This window comes from Trichomycterus rosablanca, chromosome 5, assembly GCF_030014385.1.
Source record: "Trichomycterus rosablanca isolate fTriRos1 chromosome 5, fTriRos1.hap1, whole genome shotgun sequence".
NCBI classification, from domain to species: domain Eukaryota; kingdom Metazoa; phylum Chordata; class Actinopteri; order Siluriformes; family Trichomycteridae; genus Trichomycterus; species Trichomycterus rosablanca.
This window is the reverse complement of record NC_085992.1, coordinates 15,740,973-15,762,844: the sequence shown is the minus strand read 5'-3', so window position 1 is coordinate 15,762,844 and position 21,872 is coordinate 15,740,973. Positions and strand designations below refer to the sequence as shown.

At 42.3% G+C, this 21,872-nt stretch overlaps 1 protein-coding gene across 1 annotated transcript in view; it reads right to left on the bottom strand.

Annotated features, from left to right (window-relative positions):
- The window catches only part of cdh23 (cadherin-related 23), a 399,105-nt gene that overhangs the window by 269,822 nt on the left and 107,411 nt on the right, over window positions 1-21,872 (bottom strand). Inside the window, exons 6-7 of the mRNA XM_062994943.1 lie at window positions 6,836-7,030; window positions 4,746-4,874 (exon numbers count right to left, since the gene is read on the bottom strand). Of these exons, the coding sequence (XP_062851013.1) occupies window positions 4,746-4,874; window positions 6,836-7,030 (324 nt within the window). The remainder of the gene's footprint in view (window positions 1-4,745; window positions 4,875-6,835; window positions 7,031-21,872) is intronic.

Genomic DNA, 21,872 nt, shown 5'->3' with positions numbered 1-21,872 from the left:
TCAATGTGTGGGTGGCAAAGATGCATCTGGCTGCTGCTCGTGTTTCGGAGGGGATACGGGTTAGCTTCAATCACTTCCGTCAGGGCAGGGTTCGGCATAGACAGAGAGGAAGCACGATGCTAATTGAACAATTGGATGCGCTAAAAGGGGAGAAAAAGGGGTAAAAAAAAAAAATAATAATAATAATTTATAAATATTTATTTTAAAGCAAAATTTTGGTCAGGAAAGTATGAATTGTGAAATGCTAATAAAAGCAAAAATCAGTGTTGTTTATTTACTGTGATTTAGTCAACTTAATTGACACTTGATATTTTGACAAATGATCCATGTGGTGATAATCATTATAAAAATATGCCATTTGTACTGGAGTCATAGGATTCAAGAGTGTTATTTGGACCCTGTGCTTTATGCAAAAGATTTGTCTTTGTTATGAATTACCTGAATCCTTTTATAATATCATGCAGTGTAGAGGGTAAAAAACCTACTCTCCTTTTGCTCACTGAGCAATTACCCTATTTTAATTAGCCTAGTAGTGATCAGCTACTGTATCAGAGGGGCCTGTGTTAGTCATGGCTCTCCCCGGTCAGGAGTGGATGTCAGCAGCAGTAGTTATTTATTTATTTATTAGGATTTTAACGTCATGTTTTACACTTTGGTTACATTCATGACAGAAACAATAGTTACTCATTTCACAAGATTCATCAGTTCACAAGTTTAATGTCAAACACAGTCATGGACAATTTTGTATCTCCAATTCACCTCACTTGCACATCTTTGGACTGTGGGAGGAAACCGGAGCACCCGGAGGAAGGAGTAAACCCACGCAGACATGGGAAAAACATGCAAACTTCACACAGAAGGACCCGGACCGCCCCACCTGTGGATAAAACCCAGGACCTTCTTGCTGTGAGGCAACAGTGCTTCCCAATGAGCCACCGTGCCACTGTCAGCAGCAGTAGAGAAATTAAAACATCATGTTTGGACAGATGTGGCTTTAATTTAATGAAATGACAAAAATGCATTATTTAATTTATTAAAAATGTTACGAATGGGACGCTTTAACATTTTAATCATTTAACGAGTCATATTTTTAAAACGCTGTGACATTTTGCATAATGTAAACAAAGATTTTTTTTAATGAACTTTCAAAGCATGAAAACACATTAAGCAAGGTCTAAAAAACAATGTGAAAATTAGGACTGGACATGAAAAACCAAAACATAGAATTTATTTAATTTATTTCAAAGCCCAATTTTAGTTGGAACATTATGAATTGTGAAACGCAAATAAAAGCAAAAAGCAGTGTTGTTAATTCACTTTAAAATGTTTCATTTTGAAAAATTATTCATGTGGTAATATCCATTATAGAAATGCTTTTTGGACCCTGCACTTTACTCAAAAGATTTGTTTGAATTTCCTGAATCCTTTTATAATATCATGCAGTGAAGAGGGTAACCCCCCCCCCCCCCCCTTCTTTTGCAGATTGTGTGCAACTAACCTATTTTAACTACCCTAGTAGCGGTCGGCTACTAATCATGTATCCGAGGGCAGGAGTGGATGTCAGCAGCAGTAAAAAAAGCAAAATGTGATTGGGTAATTGGATATGACTAGATTGGGCAGAAAATTGGGCATTAAAACATCCTGTTTGGACAGTTGTGGCTTTAATTTAATGACGGAAAAATGCATTATTAAAACAAGAGAGGTGCATTTCCTGAAGAATATGTGAGTGTGATTGCAGCTCAGCAGTGATAGGTGTCTGAATACTATTGCTAATGCATGCAGTTCAGTAGATCAATCTCACTCAATCACTCACTTTCTTAACCGCTTATCCAATCAATGTGAAGGGGGGGCTGGAGCCTATCCAAGCTTTTCAATGGGCGCAACACACACAGTAACACCCTGGATGGGGCACCAGTCCATCGCAGGGCAGACACACATACACACACACACACCATGACTGCATGTTTTTGGATTGTGGGAGGAAACCGGAGCTCCCGGAGGAAACCCACACAGACACGGGGAGCACATGCAAACTCCACACAGAAAGGACCTGGACCGCCCCGCTTGGAAATCAAACCAGGACCTTTTTGCTGTGAGGCGACAGTGCTACCCACCGAGCCACCATGCCGCCCGTAGATCAACCTTTCAAAAAATGAATGAAAGTGAATGGGGATAAACCAAATATCCATTTTTATACCAAGAAATGTGTATTAAAAATGGGTGTGGTGGGTAAACAGCTGGGAGTATCCAAAAGCTGTATACAAGAAGCAGAGTCCTCAAAGGGACAGGCGATTCAGAGTTGGAAAGGCGTTGATATATCAAAAAAATAAATGGAAGTGAATTGGGCAAAAAAAGGGTATAAAAACATCCGTGGTGGGTGAGCGGGTGTGCAGATCAAATTGTCATTAACGAGCCGGACGATTTACTGTTGGAAAGCCTCAATATCTCAAGAATTGTGGACGAAGAAAGCCAGACAAAAACAGGTAAAATAATAATAATAATAATAATAATAAAATTATCTAATTCAGGAGACTGAATAAAAATCTGTGGTATGTTGAATTTTTTTAATGATTTTTTTTCAGCAGATTCATCTACTACATTCTTCAAAATGTCCCAACTTTTTTTTTAGAAACAGAGTTTGGAGGTCATTTTTGTTCAGACATGAACTGCCATTGAAAAGTCTCTAACTCTATGCTTCCATAGATCATTAATATAAATGCAGGCCTCTTTGTTTACCCGCCACCTGACAATCTTCAAAGTCTCAATTTTATTTCATACCACATCTGCTCATCACATTTTTATGTGCACAACGTGTTTGGCAGCGTGGCAACCCAGCCCCCCCTGGTGACACGTCAAGTACAAAAAGACAGTAGACTGATGATTAGATGTGAGAAAGAGACAGATGGAGGCTAATGCTAACACAGGACCGGCAACAACTCTGACACTGTCTTCAACCTTGAGAACTTTGGACACCCAGTCAGTCACTTAACCCACAACCTGACATGATTTCTGCTACAGTAAGCACTTATGTGTGGCAAACCGCTGAGCTGTGGGTATTATCTGAGTCTGATCTATGTACAGCTCAACTCAAAAGTTTACATTTAGTTGGAAGACAGATGTACACCATGTGGCCAAAAGTATGTAGACATTATGAAGTTCATGTGTTTTGAAAGATTGAAAGATTGTCAGTTCGAATACAGGCTCTGCTTTGCAGCCATGTTGGGCCCTTGAGCAAGGCCCTTAACCCTGTCTGCTCCAGAGGTGCTGTACAATGGCTGACTCTGCGCGCTCACCCTAGCTTCCAAACAAGTTCGTTTTACTGTACTTGTGTATATGCATAAATGACAGGTAAATGTATTCCTACTGTGAAGTATGGTGGTGGTAGTATCAGAAGGTGTCAATCTGGTCAGAGGTAATGGAAAAATGAATGAATAAATGCATTACTCTGCTTCGTTCTTTAAGCCACACCCATTGTTTTGCATTTCTCCACTTTTTCTCCCGACTTTAGCATATCCAATTACCAAATTACCTCTCTACTGATGTTGATCTCCACCCAGGTTGAGGAGAGCCGTGACTGTCACATGCCCCCCTCAGCTTTGTGTATGGAGATCCACACCCTGATCAAGGCATTATCCCTCGTCCCTGTGCAGGCGCCATCAATGAGCCAGTCAGCCAGCCAGAGGTGGTAATGACATCAGTCATGAGAAATCCCTGTCCGGCTCCAACCCTGTATGAATAGATAGCAGCCAGATAGCAGAGCTGAGATTCAAAACAACGAGTTCAAAATGTCAGCTCTGGTGTGCTAGCATGTTTTACCGGTGTGCCACCTGAGCGCCAGCCACACCCACTGTTAACAAGTGTATAACATCTATTATAAATTACATGCCTCCAATTTTGTGGAGACAGTTTGGCAAATGTCCACAATGCAAGGTGCTCCAGTGGCCTGGACTTAAAATAACCACAATAGGTGCTCAATAGGTGAGGTAAAACACGCTAGCACACTAGAGCTGACAATTCGTCGGTTCAAATCTCAGCTCTGCTACCGGCAGGTTGGGCGCCTACATGCACAATGATTGGCTTGTGGTTTAATGGTGAGTGCCTGAGGGGACTCCTCATAACTGATGCAATTATGACCTCTGCTGATTGATGACAAGACAGGGGATAATGGGATCAGGGTGTGGCTCTCTGTACACAATGCTGATCCGCATATGATCTCGCCTCCTTCAGGTGAAAAGATGCAGTCGGCTACTGCAAACGTGTCGGAGGGGGCGTGTGTTAGTCACGGCTCTCCTCAGTCAGAGTGGAGGTCAACATCATTAGAGGGAAAGCATAATGCAATTGGGTAATTGGATTAAAAAATCTTGTGCAAAGCTTTTCCATAATAATGGTGGCTGTTATAGTTGCAGTGGGTTTAAGAAGCCATATAAATATTGATGGTTTTGTGATAGGCTGTCTATCAAGCACATAGTTTTTGAGTGTCCATATAAATATGTGTAGTTAAGCTGCCAAAATATTGGTAACACTGTCCATAGTGACAGGAGTTTTGTATTGCTATGATTCAAAGACTCTGAGTTCTTCTCAACATTAGGTTTGGGACCTTGGCAAAAAAAAAAACACTGTTCCATGCACGCTTTAGTAAATGAGGTCAATTCATTTAGGCACAGATATGATTCTGATTCTGATATGTCACAACCTATAAAAGTACTTAAAAATATCAAAGTGTATTGGTGCTGATATGTACTGACCAGTGGTACTTCCTCCTCTACATTGGTGCTGTATGGCAAGTTGGTGAAGATAGGGTCCATGTCCTGAACGTCGCTGATGGTTATGGCCAGGTTAGCCAGACTGGAAAGTGGACGAAGCTTGTCCTGGTCCTACAAAAAAAGAAACCAAGAGTTTTTAAATTATCCATTGTGACTGAGAGTTAGAGATGGCTGAAATGGAAGTAGTCCATCAAGACATTTGAATTTGTGTTGTGTAATGTAATAGGCCAGGTAAATGCTTTCCCACTGTGAAATATGGTGGTGGTAGTATCAGAAGGTGTCAATCTGGTCAGAAGTGATGGAAAAATAAATGGTACACAAAATAGACAGTCAAAGCAACACTGGACTGGACAGAATCAAGAAAACTGATGTCCATGAGCGGTCCAGTAATGCCTAGTTGACACGACACGATTTTTGCCCTGATTTTTGCTTCCTGACAGGTGGCCACTAGATGTGCCAGATCTGAGGCAAATCAGCGTTCATTCGAGGCCTCGAAAATCCACTCTCGATCGCTATGTGTGAACTGTTCAACGACTCAATCAGACTCAAGCAAAATACCATGCTAAATATCTGGACCTGTCTGCACCTCAAAATCATTTACATTTACTTTTTCGGCATTTAGCAGACACCTTTATCCAAAGCGACTTACAGTATAGTCTGAGCAACTGAGGGTTAAGGGCCTTGCTCAAGGGCCCAACAGCAGCAACCTGGCAGAGGTGGGGCTTGAACCAGCGATCTTCTGATTACTAATCCAGTACCTTAACCACTAGGCTACGGCTTGCATGTATCATGAAGTGTAAAAACTGTTGCAATCAGGTTGTGAATGGCATTGAGTGCTGTGTCCAGCCAATGCGCCCAGGTGGCGCAGCGGGATATTCTGCTAGCACACCAGCGCCGAGATTCTGAACTCCCCGGTCGACTGGGAGCCATCTAGCGGGCGGGCGGCACAGTGGCTTAGTGGGTAGCACTGTCCCCTCACAGCAAGAAGGTCCTGGGTTTGATCCCCAGACGGGGCGGTCCGGGTCCTTCCGGGAGCTCCGGTTTCCTCCCATAGTCCAAAAACATGCAGTCAGGTTAATTGGAGACACTGAATTGCCCTATAAGTGAATGGGTGTGTGTATGTGTGTGTGTGTATGTGTGTCTGCCCTGCGATGGACTGGCGTCCCGTCCAGGGTGTTACTGTGTGCCTTGCGCCCATTGGAAAGCTGGGATAGGCTCCAGCACCCCTCCCCCATGCGACCCTAACTGGATAAGCGGATAAGAAAATGAATGAATGAATGTCCACCCAATGAGAACGCATGATAGGGAGTGAGGGGAAACTCAGGGGAGGAGTTATAAATGTGTGGGTCAGGAGCAGTGGATACATCAGCACACACACAAGCTTTACAGTATTTGTGACCTTATAGTCCACGCCAAACCATAATATCATAATGCATTGGAAAAAAACAGATTAAAAAAAAACCTGCTGGTCGCGATGCCCAATTCACTCCTTCATCCAGATTAAACCCCCTCGTCATTTTACATAGTTTGGGAGACCAGCAAGACTCGTCTGAGATTCCTCTTGGTGACAGATCATAAAGTGTGTGACCCCCTATCACCACCACAACTTAAAAGACTCCCGATTACAAGAGATCAAGTTGTGTAGGGTGAACTGTACAGCGATCTGTAGTGTGAACTAAGCATAAGAGGCCTGTTCCCAACCAACCAGTCAGGGTCTGATTTCAAATTTGAAGTTTGATACCACTCTTGTGGAACAGCAGTCTAATTCACTAGCCCAACACCTCCGAGATCAGTACATCTTGAGGTCCTGGCTAGGCATTGGAATTCAAATCCTTGCCGTTGCACCAGCGACTCCTGCTATCTGGTCAAGATGCCAACAATGTTGGAAGAATACAGGGAGAACAGCATGATTTTCCATTCATGCTCTGGCTCTCTGCAATAATCCTCCATTGGCTAGTGCAGTGATAAGGTCGAAGGCTTTACATGTCCCGCATAAGGCAAAATCTGACCTGCAGGCCTTCATGGCCGGTCAGGACATTGTGAAACAACCATGTTAATGTGTGTGTCATTACCGTAGCATTAACAGTGAGCTGGTAGGCTGTTGTGGTTTCATAATCCAGGCGTCTTATAACTGTGACAATTCCTCTGGCTCCGTCGATGTTGAAGAAGTGAGAAGGAGGCTGGAAGGAGAAGAGCACACTTCCACCAGTGCCCTGATCCGGATCTGTGGCATTCACCATTAAAATGGACGTGCCAACGGGAGTGTCCTGTAGACACACAGATACAGAACATACATTTAATCATTTATACAAAAATGAATTTCTATGAAACTTTAACATGTATGCTATAAGCTATGCAGTTCAAACCCCCAGCAGTGCTGTCAACCTTACCAGGCATCCAAACAGACACAACTGTCTGTTTCTCAGGGACGGAGACTAATGGAGTTTTATTGCCGCTGTACAATTGTGATCGCTCCTGTCTGGTGGAGGTGCCTGTACTAGTGATGGGTGATTTGTGGACTGCATAGCGTGTCTCTCTGTGTGGCTCTCTGTGAGGATCTGAGAGGTGAAACGGTACAGTTGGCGACTGCTCATGTTGGCCAGTGGAATTGGTCAAGTGACAAACACTCGCAACAGAGAAACTAGATATGATTAAAGTAAGAGAAATATAGTGACAATGCAAGAACAAATGAAAAATCTCAGGATCTAAGCTTTCAAACTGTAAGCAGTGTAGCTTAGTGGTTAAGGCACTGGACTAGTAATCAGAAGATCGCCGGTTCAGGCCCCACCAATGCCAGATTGCCACTGTTGGGCCCTTAACCCTCAATTGCTCAGATTGTATACTGTCACAACTGTAAGTCTCTTTGGATAAAAGTGTCTGCTAAATGCCAAAAATGTAAACGTAATGTAATGTAAACTCTATGTCTTCTCTGTACCGGTTAGAAGTTTCACAAGCAGAGAAACTTGCCTCCTTCAAGCTCCACCTCCCCTAACTTTGCAGCTATAACAGCCTCCAGTCTTCTTTAAGGAAGATTTTGCTCAAATTTTTGGAGTGGCCAAAATTTACACCTGTTAGTAATGGGTGTAGTGGAGTTGAAAATCTAAACTCACCATAACATACTTTTGACCATATAGTGTGGATTACCTTTAAGATCTTTACATGATTTCTCTGGCATTTTTAAAGTGTTTTTATGAGGTTGATTGCCTGAATACATGGATACCTGGGTTTACTGAAATAGAAATTAGTACATAAAGAAGAGACCAAAATTCAGGAGCACATAGCTTTAATATGGCAACCCTTGGTACTCGATGAGCACATACAACATGAATTTTTAATGACTTTACCCATTAGCAATTAGACTTATCAGTAGTCGTAACACAATATCAATATAGCACAAATACTTCTCTATATTTAACTACTAGTCCCAATTAAAACAAAATATTAAATATTAAATATTTTTAACAGTTTTACACGCTTTAAACAGTATAACAAAATTTTTTAGCTGCTTTGCACTAATAGAATCTTTTTTTTTTTTTTTCGAAGGAAGGGTTGTATGAGCTTCAAATAAGCAGTGTCCATAAAGAAAAGATACAATGTTTAATGCACAACCTGGTATTAAATTTTTATTTTAGATACAGTAGATACCGAATATAACAGTTTTTTGTCTTGTGGAATTGTCTTTTGGCTGAATAGATTGATTTCTCCTACAATATGCCCTAGTATATTGGCTCCATTCATGTTCCCTTTGATTACATGTAATGCAGGGTGACCATACACCCTCTTTTTCCAGGACGTTCTCTTTTTTGGACCTAGAAAAAGCATCCAGCCGGGATTTCTAATTTTCTAATGTTTTTGCACTGATTTCACCTTTCCCTTTAGGTTACACCTTCTCGCACTTCTGTTAAAAATGCCCAAGTGCAAATGAAAATTCACAGATGAATTACAGAAAATATCTGCATCTTTGTCTCGGTCGGGATCCTTGGGAAGCAGAATGCAGTGTCAAATAAAGGTGCTAGTTCAGCAAAACACAAAACTGCAGCTAAAGAAAAGAGTACATCAGGAAAAGATCAAGTAACACAGAATATGATGTTACTGCTGCAGAGGGAGTTTTTGCATTTCACACCACAAAGCATCATGGCAGCTATAGATCAATGGACTGCACGTCTGGATTGTTAAAAAAGTCTTACCCTGATTCTGAAACAGCGTAAACATTTCCAAATGCACATACCCTAGTAGAGATCATTGTCAACGCTGTGATAGCGCCACATTCTGGCAAAATAGCTCTACTGATGAACTTTTTTATTAGCTATTTTTAATGATTAGGGCCAAATGCTGAATTGAAAGTAATAAGATTATCTGATCATAAATGCATTGGTTAGTTGTCTTGTTAAAAAGTAGCTGTTTATTTATTAAAGTTCAATAACACACAGTAGTTTCATGGTTATTGATAAATTATATTTAAAATATTTAAACCCCTACCCCATGGTGTTACAAATGACATGAAATCACTTTGGCAATTCACCCCCCTCCCCCAAACCAAACTTTTAACACACTGCAGGTGTCTGGTCCATGCTACCATCCTGCCAAATGTCCTCTATGGTCACCCTATGTAATGCCCCCGTGGCCTGCAGAATCATGTCCTTTTAAAAACCTTTGGGATAAACTGAACCATCATTTCAGAGCCAAACCTTGTCACCCCACAAATGACTTAATAAGCACAAATTCACAAACATACTTCAAGATTTTGTAGAAAGCCTTTTTGAAAGAGTGGGGGCTGTTATAGCCACAGACTTCATATTAATGGCCATTGTTTTAAAATGGCATGTCAAACAAGCTCATGGTCAAGTGTCCACATACTTGTAGCACTCTGTCTAATCCATGACTAATCTAAAGCCTAACAATTTCATTATACTGATGGGTTTATCAACGCCTGGTGCCTCCCTCAGGCAGTCAATATATGCTGCTTAAATTATGAATACAGCAAAATTGACTCTGATTTTACACACTAATCCGAATTGTGCTCGTTTCGGCTTTCAAATCGGCCACTCGGTTTAAGTAAACGTGCTTGTTAGTATCATTGGCCATCTGACTCATGTTTTGCTGAAGATTAAGAGGAAAAAAGCTTAAGTGAGCAGTAAAGTTGATCTTTATGACCTCATAAATCAACAGAGCAAAAGAGCCTCACAAACACTACAAACAGCTAATAATGCTACATTCAACTTAACGCAGAAGTGGGACCTCCACGCATTCGATTCGCAAAGGTGGAACACACTGACGCCTCTAGTGAAGTTTAAATAGATTTACCAGTCCAGGTATTACTAATGTAGCCAAGTACTTGATTAAAAGTAGATTAACCACTTTATTCTTGTTGAATGTACAAGCAAACATATGGACATGAGGTCATACGCCAAAACTGGGTTTGAGGTAACCACAGACCACCTTTTATGGCTTTCCCTAGTCAGATGTCAAAAGTTATGAGTTCCCATAAAACAAATGCAGCGAACCTCTTAAAATACACAGTCAAGTCACATTATTATGACCACCAGCTAATATCCAGAGTAACCACCATGTGCAGCATGGACAGCAGCTAGACGGGCTGGGAGTGACTCCATAAGGTCTTGGTAGGTTGTCACAGGTATCTGGAACCACGCTGACCGCAGTGTATCCCAAAGCTGCTAAAGGGTGCATCGGGGAGGAACCATAGAGCAAACACGACAATCGTGGTGGTCCCACAGATGCTCAATTGGGTTCAAGTCTGGGGAATTAGGGGGCTAGTAGTTGGAAGTCTTGGTCATGATTTTCCAACGGAGTACAATCAGCATATATGGGTGTACGTAATCTGCAAGGATGGATTCATACCCAAATCGATTGAGAGTGCCTTCCACATGGATGCATGGGCCCAGGTTTAGGTCAGGTAATTAAGAGTTCCACAACACCATTCTGGTCAAACCATGTCTTCATGGACCTCTCTCTCTTAGTACATGGGGCCGAATAAAGTCATGCCACATCTGGAAAATGCATGGCATGTACATTTTTTTTTTTTTTTTTTTTATTCACTTATTATCATTGGGTTTGTCTGAACCGCCTGAAATTTAAAAGGTGTCCTTTTAATGCGGCAAGACATTAGTGATACAGAAGGAAACTACACCCATGAGCTGTTAAAAAAGAACAAGTGAGTGAGGGCAGATCTAATTGCTATTAAGAAGTGCAAATACACCAAGAGTCCCTGGGCTCTTTTATCTGGCAGCACAGTCATAATGGGGAGAAGATAATTCCCCCAAGTACTCTGAAAAGTAGACCAGACAAAAAAACCTAGAGAGAGAGAGACTGTAAAGTACAAAATCCCAACTTTTACCGAGGCTGATTTGGGACCTATGGGAATGGCAGACAAAAACACTGGGGTTTGGTGGGGTCATAAAATACACTCCATCCACTGACTTACAGAGTGTTGTACTGGCAGCTGAACATTAAACACTGAGTGCTACATTAGCCATTTGGCTTGCCCTCTACTTGGTGAATCAACACAATTGTGGGTTTAAAAATCACCCTTAATTAGTTAACTCTTAAGTGCAGCCATCTCTGCTTCATTAATTTACTTAATTAATTAACTATTGTATCCTCATTTTAGGTGTTCAAACACACTAACATTTCAAATTCACTAACATTTGATTTACAATTATTGACAATTACTGACTGTAGTCCATCTATTTCTCTGCTTTTACCCTGTTCTTCAATGGTCAGGACCCCCACAGAGCAGGTATTATTTAGGTGGTGGATGATTCTCAGCACTGCAGTGACACTGACATGGTGGTGGTGTGTTAGTGTGTGTTGTGCTGGTATGAGTGGATCAGACACAGCAGCGCTGCTGGAGTTTTTAAATACCATGTCCACTCACAGTCCACTCAATTAGACACTCCTACCTAGTTGGTCCACCTTGTAGATGTAAAGTCAGAGATGATCACTCATCTGTTGCTGCTGTTTGAGACATCTGCTAGACCTTCATCAGTGGTCACAGGACGCTGCCAACGGGGCGCTGTTGGCTGGATATTTTTGGTTGGTGGATTATTCTCAGTCCAGCAGTGACAGTGAGGTGTTTAAAAACTCTATCAAAACTCTTCTCATCTGTGTCTGATCCACTCATACCAGCACAACACACACTAACACACCACCACCATGTCAGTGTCACAACATGAACAGCATGAAAGGGGGCTAACAAAGCGTGCAGAGAAACAGATGGACTACAGTCAGTAATTGTAGAACTACAAAGCGCTTCTATATGGTAAGTGGAGCTGATAAAATGGACAGTGAGTGTAGAAACAAGGAGGTGATTTTAATGTCATAGCTGATCGGTGTGTATATATATATATATATATATATATATATATATATATATACAGTATATGTATATATATATACGTATATAGATCTTTGTAAACCACCCATATTAAGCTCAGCAATTACACACAATGTACTACACTGCGTACACTAATTTGCACTCATGTTGGATCAGAGCCACCAAATGATCTAATCTCAGTCCTTAAATCCCAGAACAATCATCTCAAGACTTGAATAGACCCTGCATTATTTATGCCATTGCCGTCTGATGTTCATTCACGTCCCAAACCACCACACACATTTCTCACTGTGATGCCAGATTACATATAAGGGTATCACCACACCAGAGCACCAACAATGGAACTTCTTAACCTTACACAACATTACATATTCATGCACCTCCTTCCAGGATGGAGCTGGTTCCAAAGCAACAAGTCTGAAGGCAGATGGATTCATCAAGCTTTGTAAGCTCGCAGTCTACGTGGGGGTGGGATAAAATCACTATTCTCTGCTGGAATAGCTATCAGAGACTCTCAAAAGGAGGCACTCCTGCTAGGGGCAGAACATGTGGCTACCTCACACACTTCAGGTACAAGAAAACAGTCATTATTAAGATTTCACACTCCTTAAATTCTTAAATATGAACTAAATATATTTGAAAATGCTTGGAATGCACATTTACTCTCTCTCTCTCTCTCTCTCTCTCTCTCTCTCTCGCTCTCTCTCTCTCTCTCTCTCTATATATATATATATATATATATATATATATATATATATATATATATATATATATATATATACAGTGGGGGAAATAAGTATTTGATCCCCTGCTGATTTTGTAAGTTTACCCCCTTACAAAGACTATAAAGTCTATAATTTGTATGGAAGGTTTATTTTAACAGAGAGAGACAGAATATCAACAAAAAATCCAGAAAAAAAACATTAAATAAAAGTTATAAATTAATTTGTATTTAATTAAGGGAAATAAGTATTTGATCCCCTACCAACCAGCAAGAATTCTGACCCCCACAGACCAGTTATGTGCACAAAAGGCACACAAATTAGTCCTGTCCCTGTATAAAAGACTCCCGTCACAGAATCAGTTTCTTCCGTTCAAATCTCTCGACCACCATGGGCAAGACCAAAGAGCTATCAAAGGACGTCAGGGACAAGATTGTAGACCTGCACAAGGCTGGAATGGGCTACAAGACCATCAGCAAGAAGCTTGGTGAGAAAGAGACCACTGTTGGTGCGATAATTCGAAAATGGAAGAAATACAAGATCACAGTCAATTGCCCTCACTCTGGAGCTCCATGCAAGATCTCACCTGGTGGAATAAGAATGATTCTGAGAAAGGTGAGGTCAGTCCAGAATTACACGGGAGGAGCTTGTCAATGATCTCAAGGGAGCTGGGAGCAGAGAAATGCTAGATATGACCCCAAGAACACCATCCTCACCGGGCATTTCTTTGCCTCCAAACACGGCGAGTGGAGTTGATGCCAAAGAGCTCAATTTTGGTCTCATCTGACCATATCACATTCTCCCAAGCTTTCTCTGAATCATTCAGGTGTTCATTGGCAAACTTCAGCCGGGCCTGTACATGAGCTTTCTTGAGCAAAGGGACTTTGCGGGCACTGCAGGTCTCAATTCATTACGGCGAAGTGTGTTACTAATGGTTTTCTTGGTGACTGTGCTCCCAGCTCCCTTGAGATCATTGACAAGCTCCTCCCGTGTAATTCTGGACTGACCTTATGTTAGGGGGTCCGGTTAGCTGCTGGCTAATGCAAGCGCCGCTGCTCGCGCACTGCCTTGCTTTACAGCGATTACCAGCTTATCGCTGGTGACAGCGCCGTCCGGGATTTCCCGGAAGTCTGTTTTTCTTTCCCTTTTTGGTTTGGTGAGTCTCGGTGGAGATCTCCCCGAGATGCGAATCGTTCAGCGCACCTCTTAAGCGGCTGTTCGCATCTCTGCCTATAGTCTCGCTGTGGCGAGGTATTTCGGTCCGCAACCGGCGAATCAGCGACCGGGGTTCGCGGCCCGTGTTTAGTGTTTGCTTTTGTTTTCTCTGTTCTTTTTCCTTTTCAGCCAAGACGTCTTCGGCAGCGTTCGGGGTTCCCGAATAGTTTTTTGTTGACTTCTTTACGCCTTTTTGTTGTTTATTATTATTTCATTTAATAAAGATCTTTCTGTTAAATCCGCGTTTTGGGTCCTCCCTCTCTGCTCATTATAACACCTTACCCCACCAGGTGAGATCTTGCATGGAGCTCCAGAGTGAGGGTGATTGACTGTGATCTTGTATTTCTTCCATGTTCGAATTATCGCACCAACAGTGGTCTCTTTCTCACCAAGCGTCTTGCTGATGGTCTTGTAGCCCATTCCAGCCTTGTGCAGGTCTACAATCTTGTCCCTGACGTCCTTTGATAGCTATTTGGTCTTGCCCATGGTGGTCGAGAGATTTGAACGGAAGAAACTGATTCTGTGACAGGTGTCTTTTATACAGGGACAGGACTAATTTGTGTGCCTTTTGTGCACATAACCGGTCTGTGGGGGTCAGAATTCTTGCTGGTTGGTAGGGGATCAAATACTTATTTCCCTTAATTAAATACAAATTAATTTATAACTTTTATTTAATGTTTTTTTTCTGGATTTTTTGTTGATATTCTGTCTCTCTCTGTTAAAATAAACCTTCCATAAAAATTATAGACTGTTCAAGTCTTTGTAAGGGGGTAAACTTACAAAATCAGCAGGGAATCAAATACTTATGTCCCCCACTGTGTATATATATACTGGTCAGCCATACATTAACATTAAAACCACCTCCTTGTTTCTACACTCACTGTCCATTTTATCAGCTCCACTTGCCATATAGAAGCACTTTGTAGTTCTACAATTATTGACTGTAGTCCATCTGTTTCTCTGCATGCTTTGTTAGCCCCCTTTCATATTGTTCTGCAATGGTTAGGACTCTCCCAGGACCACTACAGAGCAGGTATTATTTGGGTGGTGGATCATTCTCAGCACTGCAGTGACACCAACATGGTGGTGGTGTGTTAGTGTGTGTTGTGCTGGTATGAGTGAATCAGACACAGCAGTGCTGATGGAGTTTTTAAACACCTCACTGTCACTGCTGGACTGAGAATAGTCCACCAACCAAAAATATCCAGCCAACAGTGCCCTGTAGGCAGCGCCCTGTGACTACTGATTATGGTCTAGAAGATGACCAACTCAAACAGAAGCAAAAGATGAGCGATCGTCTCTGACTTTACATTTACAAGGTGGACCAACTACATAGGAGTGTCTAATAGGACAATGTATTCAAAATCCCAGCTCTGGTGTTCTAGCGTGTTTTACAGCTGAGCCACCTGAGCGCACCTCTCCGTCCGGTTTTGAAGGTCGCCTATTAATTGCTATGTGTGAATTGTTCAAAGATGCGATCTAACATGCCAAATATCTAGATTTGTCAGCTACTCCAAATCCTGCAGTGTAAAAAGTGTTGCAATCAGGTTATGACTGGCAGTAAGGTAATGACCAACTCTCATTGCAGAACAGAACAGACAATCCCTGCTGGCATAGTTTTCTTTGTCCTCCTTTTCTTATCAGAACACAAACAACTTTGATCAACTTAGACCAGACAGACTTGTCAGTGATTCCTCCTGGTGAAAGACTGTCATGTGTGACTTCCTATCGCTGATCAGTCATATAACTGATTACCTGTTGCCTGTTAACCCTATTTTTGGGCACTTTTGAGGTGCCATGGTCTAATTAACTAGCCACCACAGTTGAAATCTTGAGCCCTCAGGTTCGACTGTCAGTTGTGCTATTAACCTGGCTAGGCATTTAACAAACAGAACTGGCCGTGTCTGAGAAAGGGAGGCGGACAAGATTTCTTATTGCTGTTATTGCAGGTGATTGCACAACAGGTGGTGGACTCATGGAGCAGCATAACATGTCTTTCTATACAAGATACGGATCTGTGTGAGGCTCCAACAGGCGGCTGTCACTGGTCAGAGCAGCCCTGGGTCAGGGCAGGGGTGGAAATTATAAAATTGTCTGTAAAATTGACCCTGATCTCTCTATCTAATGTTTTTAATCTACATAAAATCCACAATGATTGCAAAGTTTTGTTGTAGCTATGGTTTCTTCTGCTCACATTACTGTCAACCCTGTAAAGTGGGGTTGATTATTATTATGAATCTGTATTAATGAGCAGAGGAGCAAGCAATGGTGGGGTAAAGCATTAAGAGAAGTTTAGAACTACGCAGGGGGTTAAGTACAACGTTTAGCTGAGGCCTTTGTGTTGATGGAAAGTTGGACGAGGATGCAAAGTTCAGGACTTAGCGTAACGCTACAAAAGCGAACCAATGCTTAATGGTTCAATTTCAGGCAGCGGTAGTCTCCACTAAAGGCATGGCACCATACGAGGCGATGGTTGATCCTTCCAGCTGCCTCGAACAATGCGCGATTGATTACACCTACGCCGGCTCAAAGGCCAGATCCCGATGGCCACGCTCGCTACATCAATCCGACGGGACTTGATTATAAAGCTCGGTCTTATTTTTTACTAGACATTATTCAGACTTTCTTATATTTTTGTGCTCCTCAAGCAGTCGTGCTTTCTCCAATTCTACGAGAGAATTCTGTCTAAAAAATGGAACGAAGCCACATTATTAAACGCTAAGGTGTGACAAATTAAGACTAATATATATATAAGAAAGAGACATTTGGGACACAATTAAGTACACTAAAAGAAAAAAAACACAAGTAATGACAACATGTTTAAAGCTCAGCTAATTAAACCACTATAGGTGTCCAATCCATTTAGTCAGTTTATTGTGCGAGTATTTAAGTGGCCTGCACCTTTGGGATGAATCAGAATGCCGAGTATGTGCCTTAAAAATGTTCTTTTGTGCCCAGGCGGCACAGCAGTAAAATACATTAGCACACCAGAGCTGGTGACTTTGAATGTCATCTCTGCTACCAGCAGGCTGGGAGCCTACACAAACAATGATTGTAGGGTGGATTCCAGAGGGGATGTCTTATAACTGATGCAATTACGACCTCTGCTGGCTGATTGATGGCGCCTGCACACAGACGGGGGATAATGGAGATCAGTGCGTGACTCTCTTTGGAAAGACTGAGCCCCATATGAACTTGAGGGCTATTTTACAAGTGTCAAAGGGGGGTGTGTTAGTTACGGCTCTCCTCATTTAGGGGTGGAATTCAGCATCAGTAAAGAAGTAGCTAAATGTAATCAAGTATTGGATATGACTAGATTGGGAGGACAATTTGGAGGAAAAAATTCAAAAAATAAAGAAATTAATTAATTAATTAATTAATTAAAATACTTTTTTGATTATGGCGATGGTTGATCCTTCCAACTGCCTCACACAGTGCGCCATTGATTACACCTACGCCAGCTCAAAAGCCAGATTCCAATAGCCAAGCTTGCTACATCAATCCAACAGGAAGTGTAGGTGAAAAGATGCAGTCGGAGAGGCGTGTTAGTCATGGCTCTCCTCAGTCAGGAGTGGAAGTCAGCATCAGTAAAGAGGAAGCATAATGCAATCAGGTAATTGGACATAGACATGGACATGGCTGCAAAATAAAATATGCTCTTTTGATTTAATAGGCACAAATTCCCACAGACAAATGGCAAAATTTGCCTTCTCAGAGGAATAAACACTATGATATCTGTAAGAATTAGGAGCCAGTTCCTAAATAATACCAACAGTTTTGGAATAGGATGTCCAACGAGCTCATAATCCAGCTTTTACATACTTTCGACAATACAGTGCATTTCTGAAAGTGTGTAAGATGAAGCAGTGGTTCTCATTCATCACACACTGAGATAACTCCATTCATCAGTTCTCAAATGAGCTACTCAATAATTCAACACGTTATTAAACCAGCTGATAGAGAGCGCCCTTCAGTCCAACATCATATTGTGTCCTCAGGATCTAAACGACCAAAAGTATGTGGAAATCCGACCATGAGCTTGTTGGCTGGGCAACCCTTTTTTAAAAACCCCTCTCATCCGACCATGAGCTTGTTGGCTGGGCAACCTATTAACAAAAAAAACCTCTCATCCAACCATGAGCTTATTGGCTGGGCAAACCATTCCAAAAACCCCTCTCATACGACCATGAGCTTGTTGGCTGGGCAATCTATTAAAAAAAAAACCTCTCATCCGACCATGAGCATGTTGGCTGGGCAACCCATTAAAAAAACCTCTCATCCAACCATGAGCTTATTGGCTGGGCAACCCATTCCAAAAACCCCTCTCATACAACCATGAGCTTGTTGGCTGGGCAATCTATTAAAAAAAAAAACTCTCATCCGACCATGAGCTTGTTGGCTGGGCAACCCATTAAAAAAAACCCTCTCATCCGACCATGAGCTTGTTGGCTGGGCAACCCATACCAAAACCCCCTCTCATCCGATCATGAGCTTGTTGGCTGGGAAACCCATTAAAAAAACCCTCTCATCCGACCATGAGCTTGTTGGCTGGGCAACCCTTTTTTAAAAACCCCTCTCATCCGACCATGAGCCTGTTGGCTGGGCAACCAATTAAAAAAAAAACCTCTCATCCGACCATAAGCTTGTTGGCCGGGCAACCCTTTTTTAAAAACCCCTCTCATCCGACCATGAGCTTGTTGGCTGGGCAACCCATTAAAAAAAAACCCTCTCATCCGACCATGAGCTTGTTGGCTGGGCAACCCATACCAAAACCCCCTCTCATCCGACCATGAGCTTGTTGGCTGGGCAACCCATTAAAAAAACCCTCTCATCCGACCATGAGCTTGTTGGCTGGGCAACCCTTTTTTAAAAACCCCTCTCATCCGACCATGAGCTTGTTGGCTGGGCAACCAATTAAAAAAAAAACCTCTCATCCGACCATAAGCTTGTTGGCTGGGCAACCCTTTTTTAAAAACCCCTCTCATCCGACCATGAGCTTGTTGGCTGGGCAACCTATTAACAAAAAAAACCTCTCATCCAACCGTGAGCTTATTGGCTGGGCAAACCATTCCAAAAACCCCTCTCATACGACCATGAGCTTGTTGGCTGGGCAATCTATTAAAAAAAAAAACTCTCATCCGACCATGAGCTTGTTGGCTGGGCAACCCATTAAAAAAACCTCTCATCCAACCATGAGCTTATTGGCTGGGCAACCCATTCCAAAAACCCCTCTCATATGACCATGAGCTTGTTGGCTGGGCAATCTATTAAAAAAAAAAACTCTCATCCGACCATGAGCTTGTTGGCTGGGCAACCCATTAAAAAAAACCCTCTCATCCGACCATGAGCTTGTTGGCTGGGCAACCCATACCAAAACCCCCTCTCATCCGACCATGAGCTTGTTGGCTGGGCAACCCATTAAAAAAACCCTCTCATCCGACCATGAGCTTGTTGGCTGGGCAACCCTTTTTTAAAAACCCCTCTCATCCGACCATGAGCTTGTTGGCTGGGCAACCCATTAAAAAAAAAACCTCTCATCCGACCATGAGCTTGTTGGCTGGGCAACCCATACCAAAACCCCCTCTCATCCGACCATGAGCTTGTTGGCTGGGCAACCCTTTTTTAAAAACCCCTCTCATCCGACCATGAGCTTGTTGGCTGGGCAACCAATTAAAAAAAAACCCTCTCATCCGACCATAAGCTTGTTGGCCGGGCAACCCTTTTTTAAAAACCCCTCTCATCCGACCATGAGCTTGTTGGCTGGGCAACCCATTAAAAAAAACCCTCTCATCCGACCATGAGCTTGTTGGCTGGGCAACCCATTCAGAAAAACCACTCTCATCCGACCATGAGCTTGTTGGCTGGGCAACCTATTCAAAAAACCCCTCTCATCCGACCATGAGCTTGTTGGCTGAGCAACCTCCTCCAAAAACCACTTCTCATCCAACCATGAGCTTGTTGGCTGGGCAACCTCCTCCAAAAACCCCTCTCATCCGACCATGAGCTTGTTGGCTGGGCAACCTATTCAAAAAAACCCTCTCATCTGACCATGAGCTTGTTGGCTGGGCAACCTATTCAAAAAAACCCTCTCATCTGACCATGAGCTTGTTGGCTGGGCAACCTATTCAAAAAAACCCTCTCATCTGACCATGAGCTTGTTGGCTGGGCAACCTATTCAAAAAAAACCTCTCATCTGACCATGAGCTTGTTGGCTGGGCAAACCTTTTTTAAAAAACCTTCTTATCCAAACATGACCTTGTTGGCAGGGCAACCCATTCCAAAATTCCTTTCTACTTCTAACTTAACAGCATCAGCCACAAGATTTTGTAGTGTGTCTGTTGGATTTTATGATCAGGCACTGATACTGAACAGAAAGGCCTGGCTTACAGTCGACATTCCAGTTCATCCCAAAGGTGTTTAGTAAGGATGAGGCATCAAACATGGACAAAGCCATTCTGCCCGGTTACATTTGGTCACATGGTGTACTTTTGATTAAGCAAATGCCCCCTGCTGTTCCCAAATCGGCCTTCACAATACAGGCCCGACGTTTTCTTTCAAGCTGTTTCTTTCTGCTTGTGAAAATAGGACACAAGCATTTTGACGATGGCAGGACTGAAAGATGGTGAATGACTGAATGATTTTGTGAGGCACTCAGCCGCACCAAATGATCTCATGCCATCAGCCTCACTCACCAGGGACGAGGGCAGCCAGTGTGCAAGTATGTGTGTGTTTAAGAGTAGATCTATGAATAAATGCGATCACAATAGAAAAAGTACATTTGAGAGGAATAGAAGACACAAAGTCAGTGAGACACAAATCGAGACACGAACACGACAGCCTCTGCTGAGAAAGAACGCAAGGACACACAGACTGCTAACCTCATTCACCCATTCATCCTTGTTTCTTTACTCTCAAATTCATCCTGTTTTTACAGTCTCTGAGGAAGAGGACCAGGGTCAGAGGCAATGACAGTGGTACACACACACACTCACACACACACACACACATCAAAATTTTGAGACCCAATACACTGGAGACAATGTGAGAATGAACGGCTTGATCTCTTTATTTAAGAGTAAGTGTAAAGACAATTCCAAAGCTCTCACACATTCACACACACACACACACATTGATATACACATTTATCAACACACATACAAACACACACATATATACACACAACCAGTTACACACTTACACACACGTGCATAAGCACAAACACACAGAAATATATACACAAAGGCACACACATATACACACACACACACACACAACCACATACACACATAAATATCATCACACACATGCACAAACACTCTTGGCATAAATACATACATACACACAACCAGCCAGTTCTATTGTATTGGTTTTGAAAAAAATTATGTGTGTGTCTGTGTGTGTGTCTGTGTGTGTGTGTGCATTGATCTATATGTGCATATAAGTATGTATTTATGAGAGAGAGTGTATGTGTGTGTCTATTATTACACAGACATACACATCACATTTTTAAGACCCAGTACTTTGGGAATGCTTTAGAGATGACTAGCTTGAGCTCTTTATTTGAGAGTAGCACTAAGCATGAAGACAATTCCATCTAAAGCTCAGAGATCAAACACTGAGACTGAGAGGAAGATCTATAATGCATTCGTTCACCCATACGTTACAAAAAGTGGACTGGCTTGCCCCTAAATATGCTTGATTGAGTGAATGTGCGGATGTTTGGTGCAATGTCCAGCATTCCTGTCCTTCTTTTAGGCAGAAGGTGGATTGGCTAAATTACATTACACGTGTAGACTGGCATTCAGGCTGCCCAGGGTG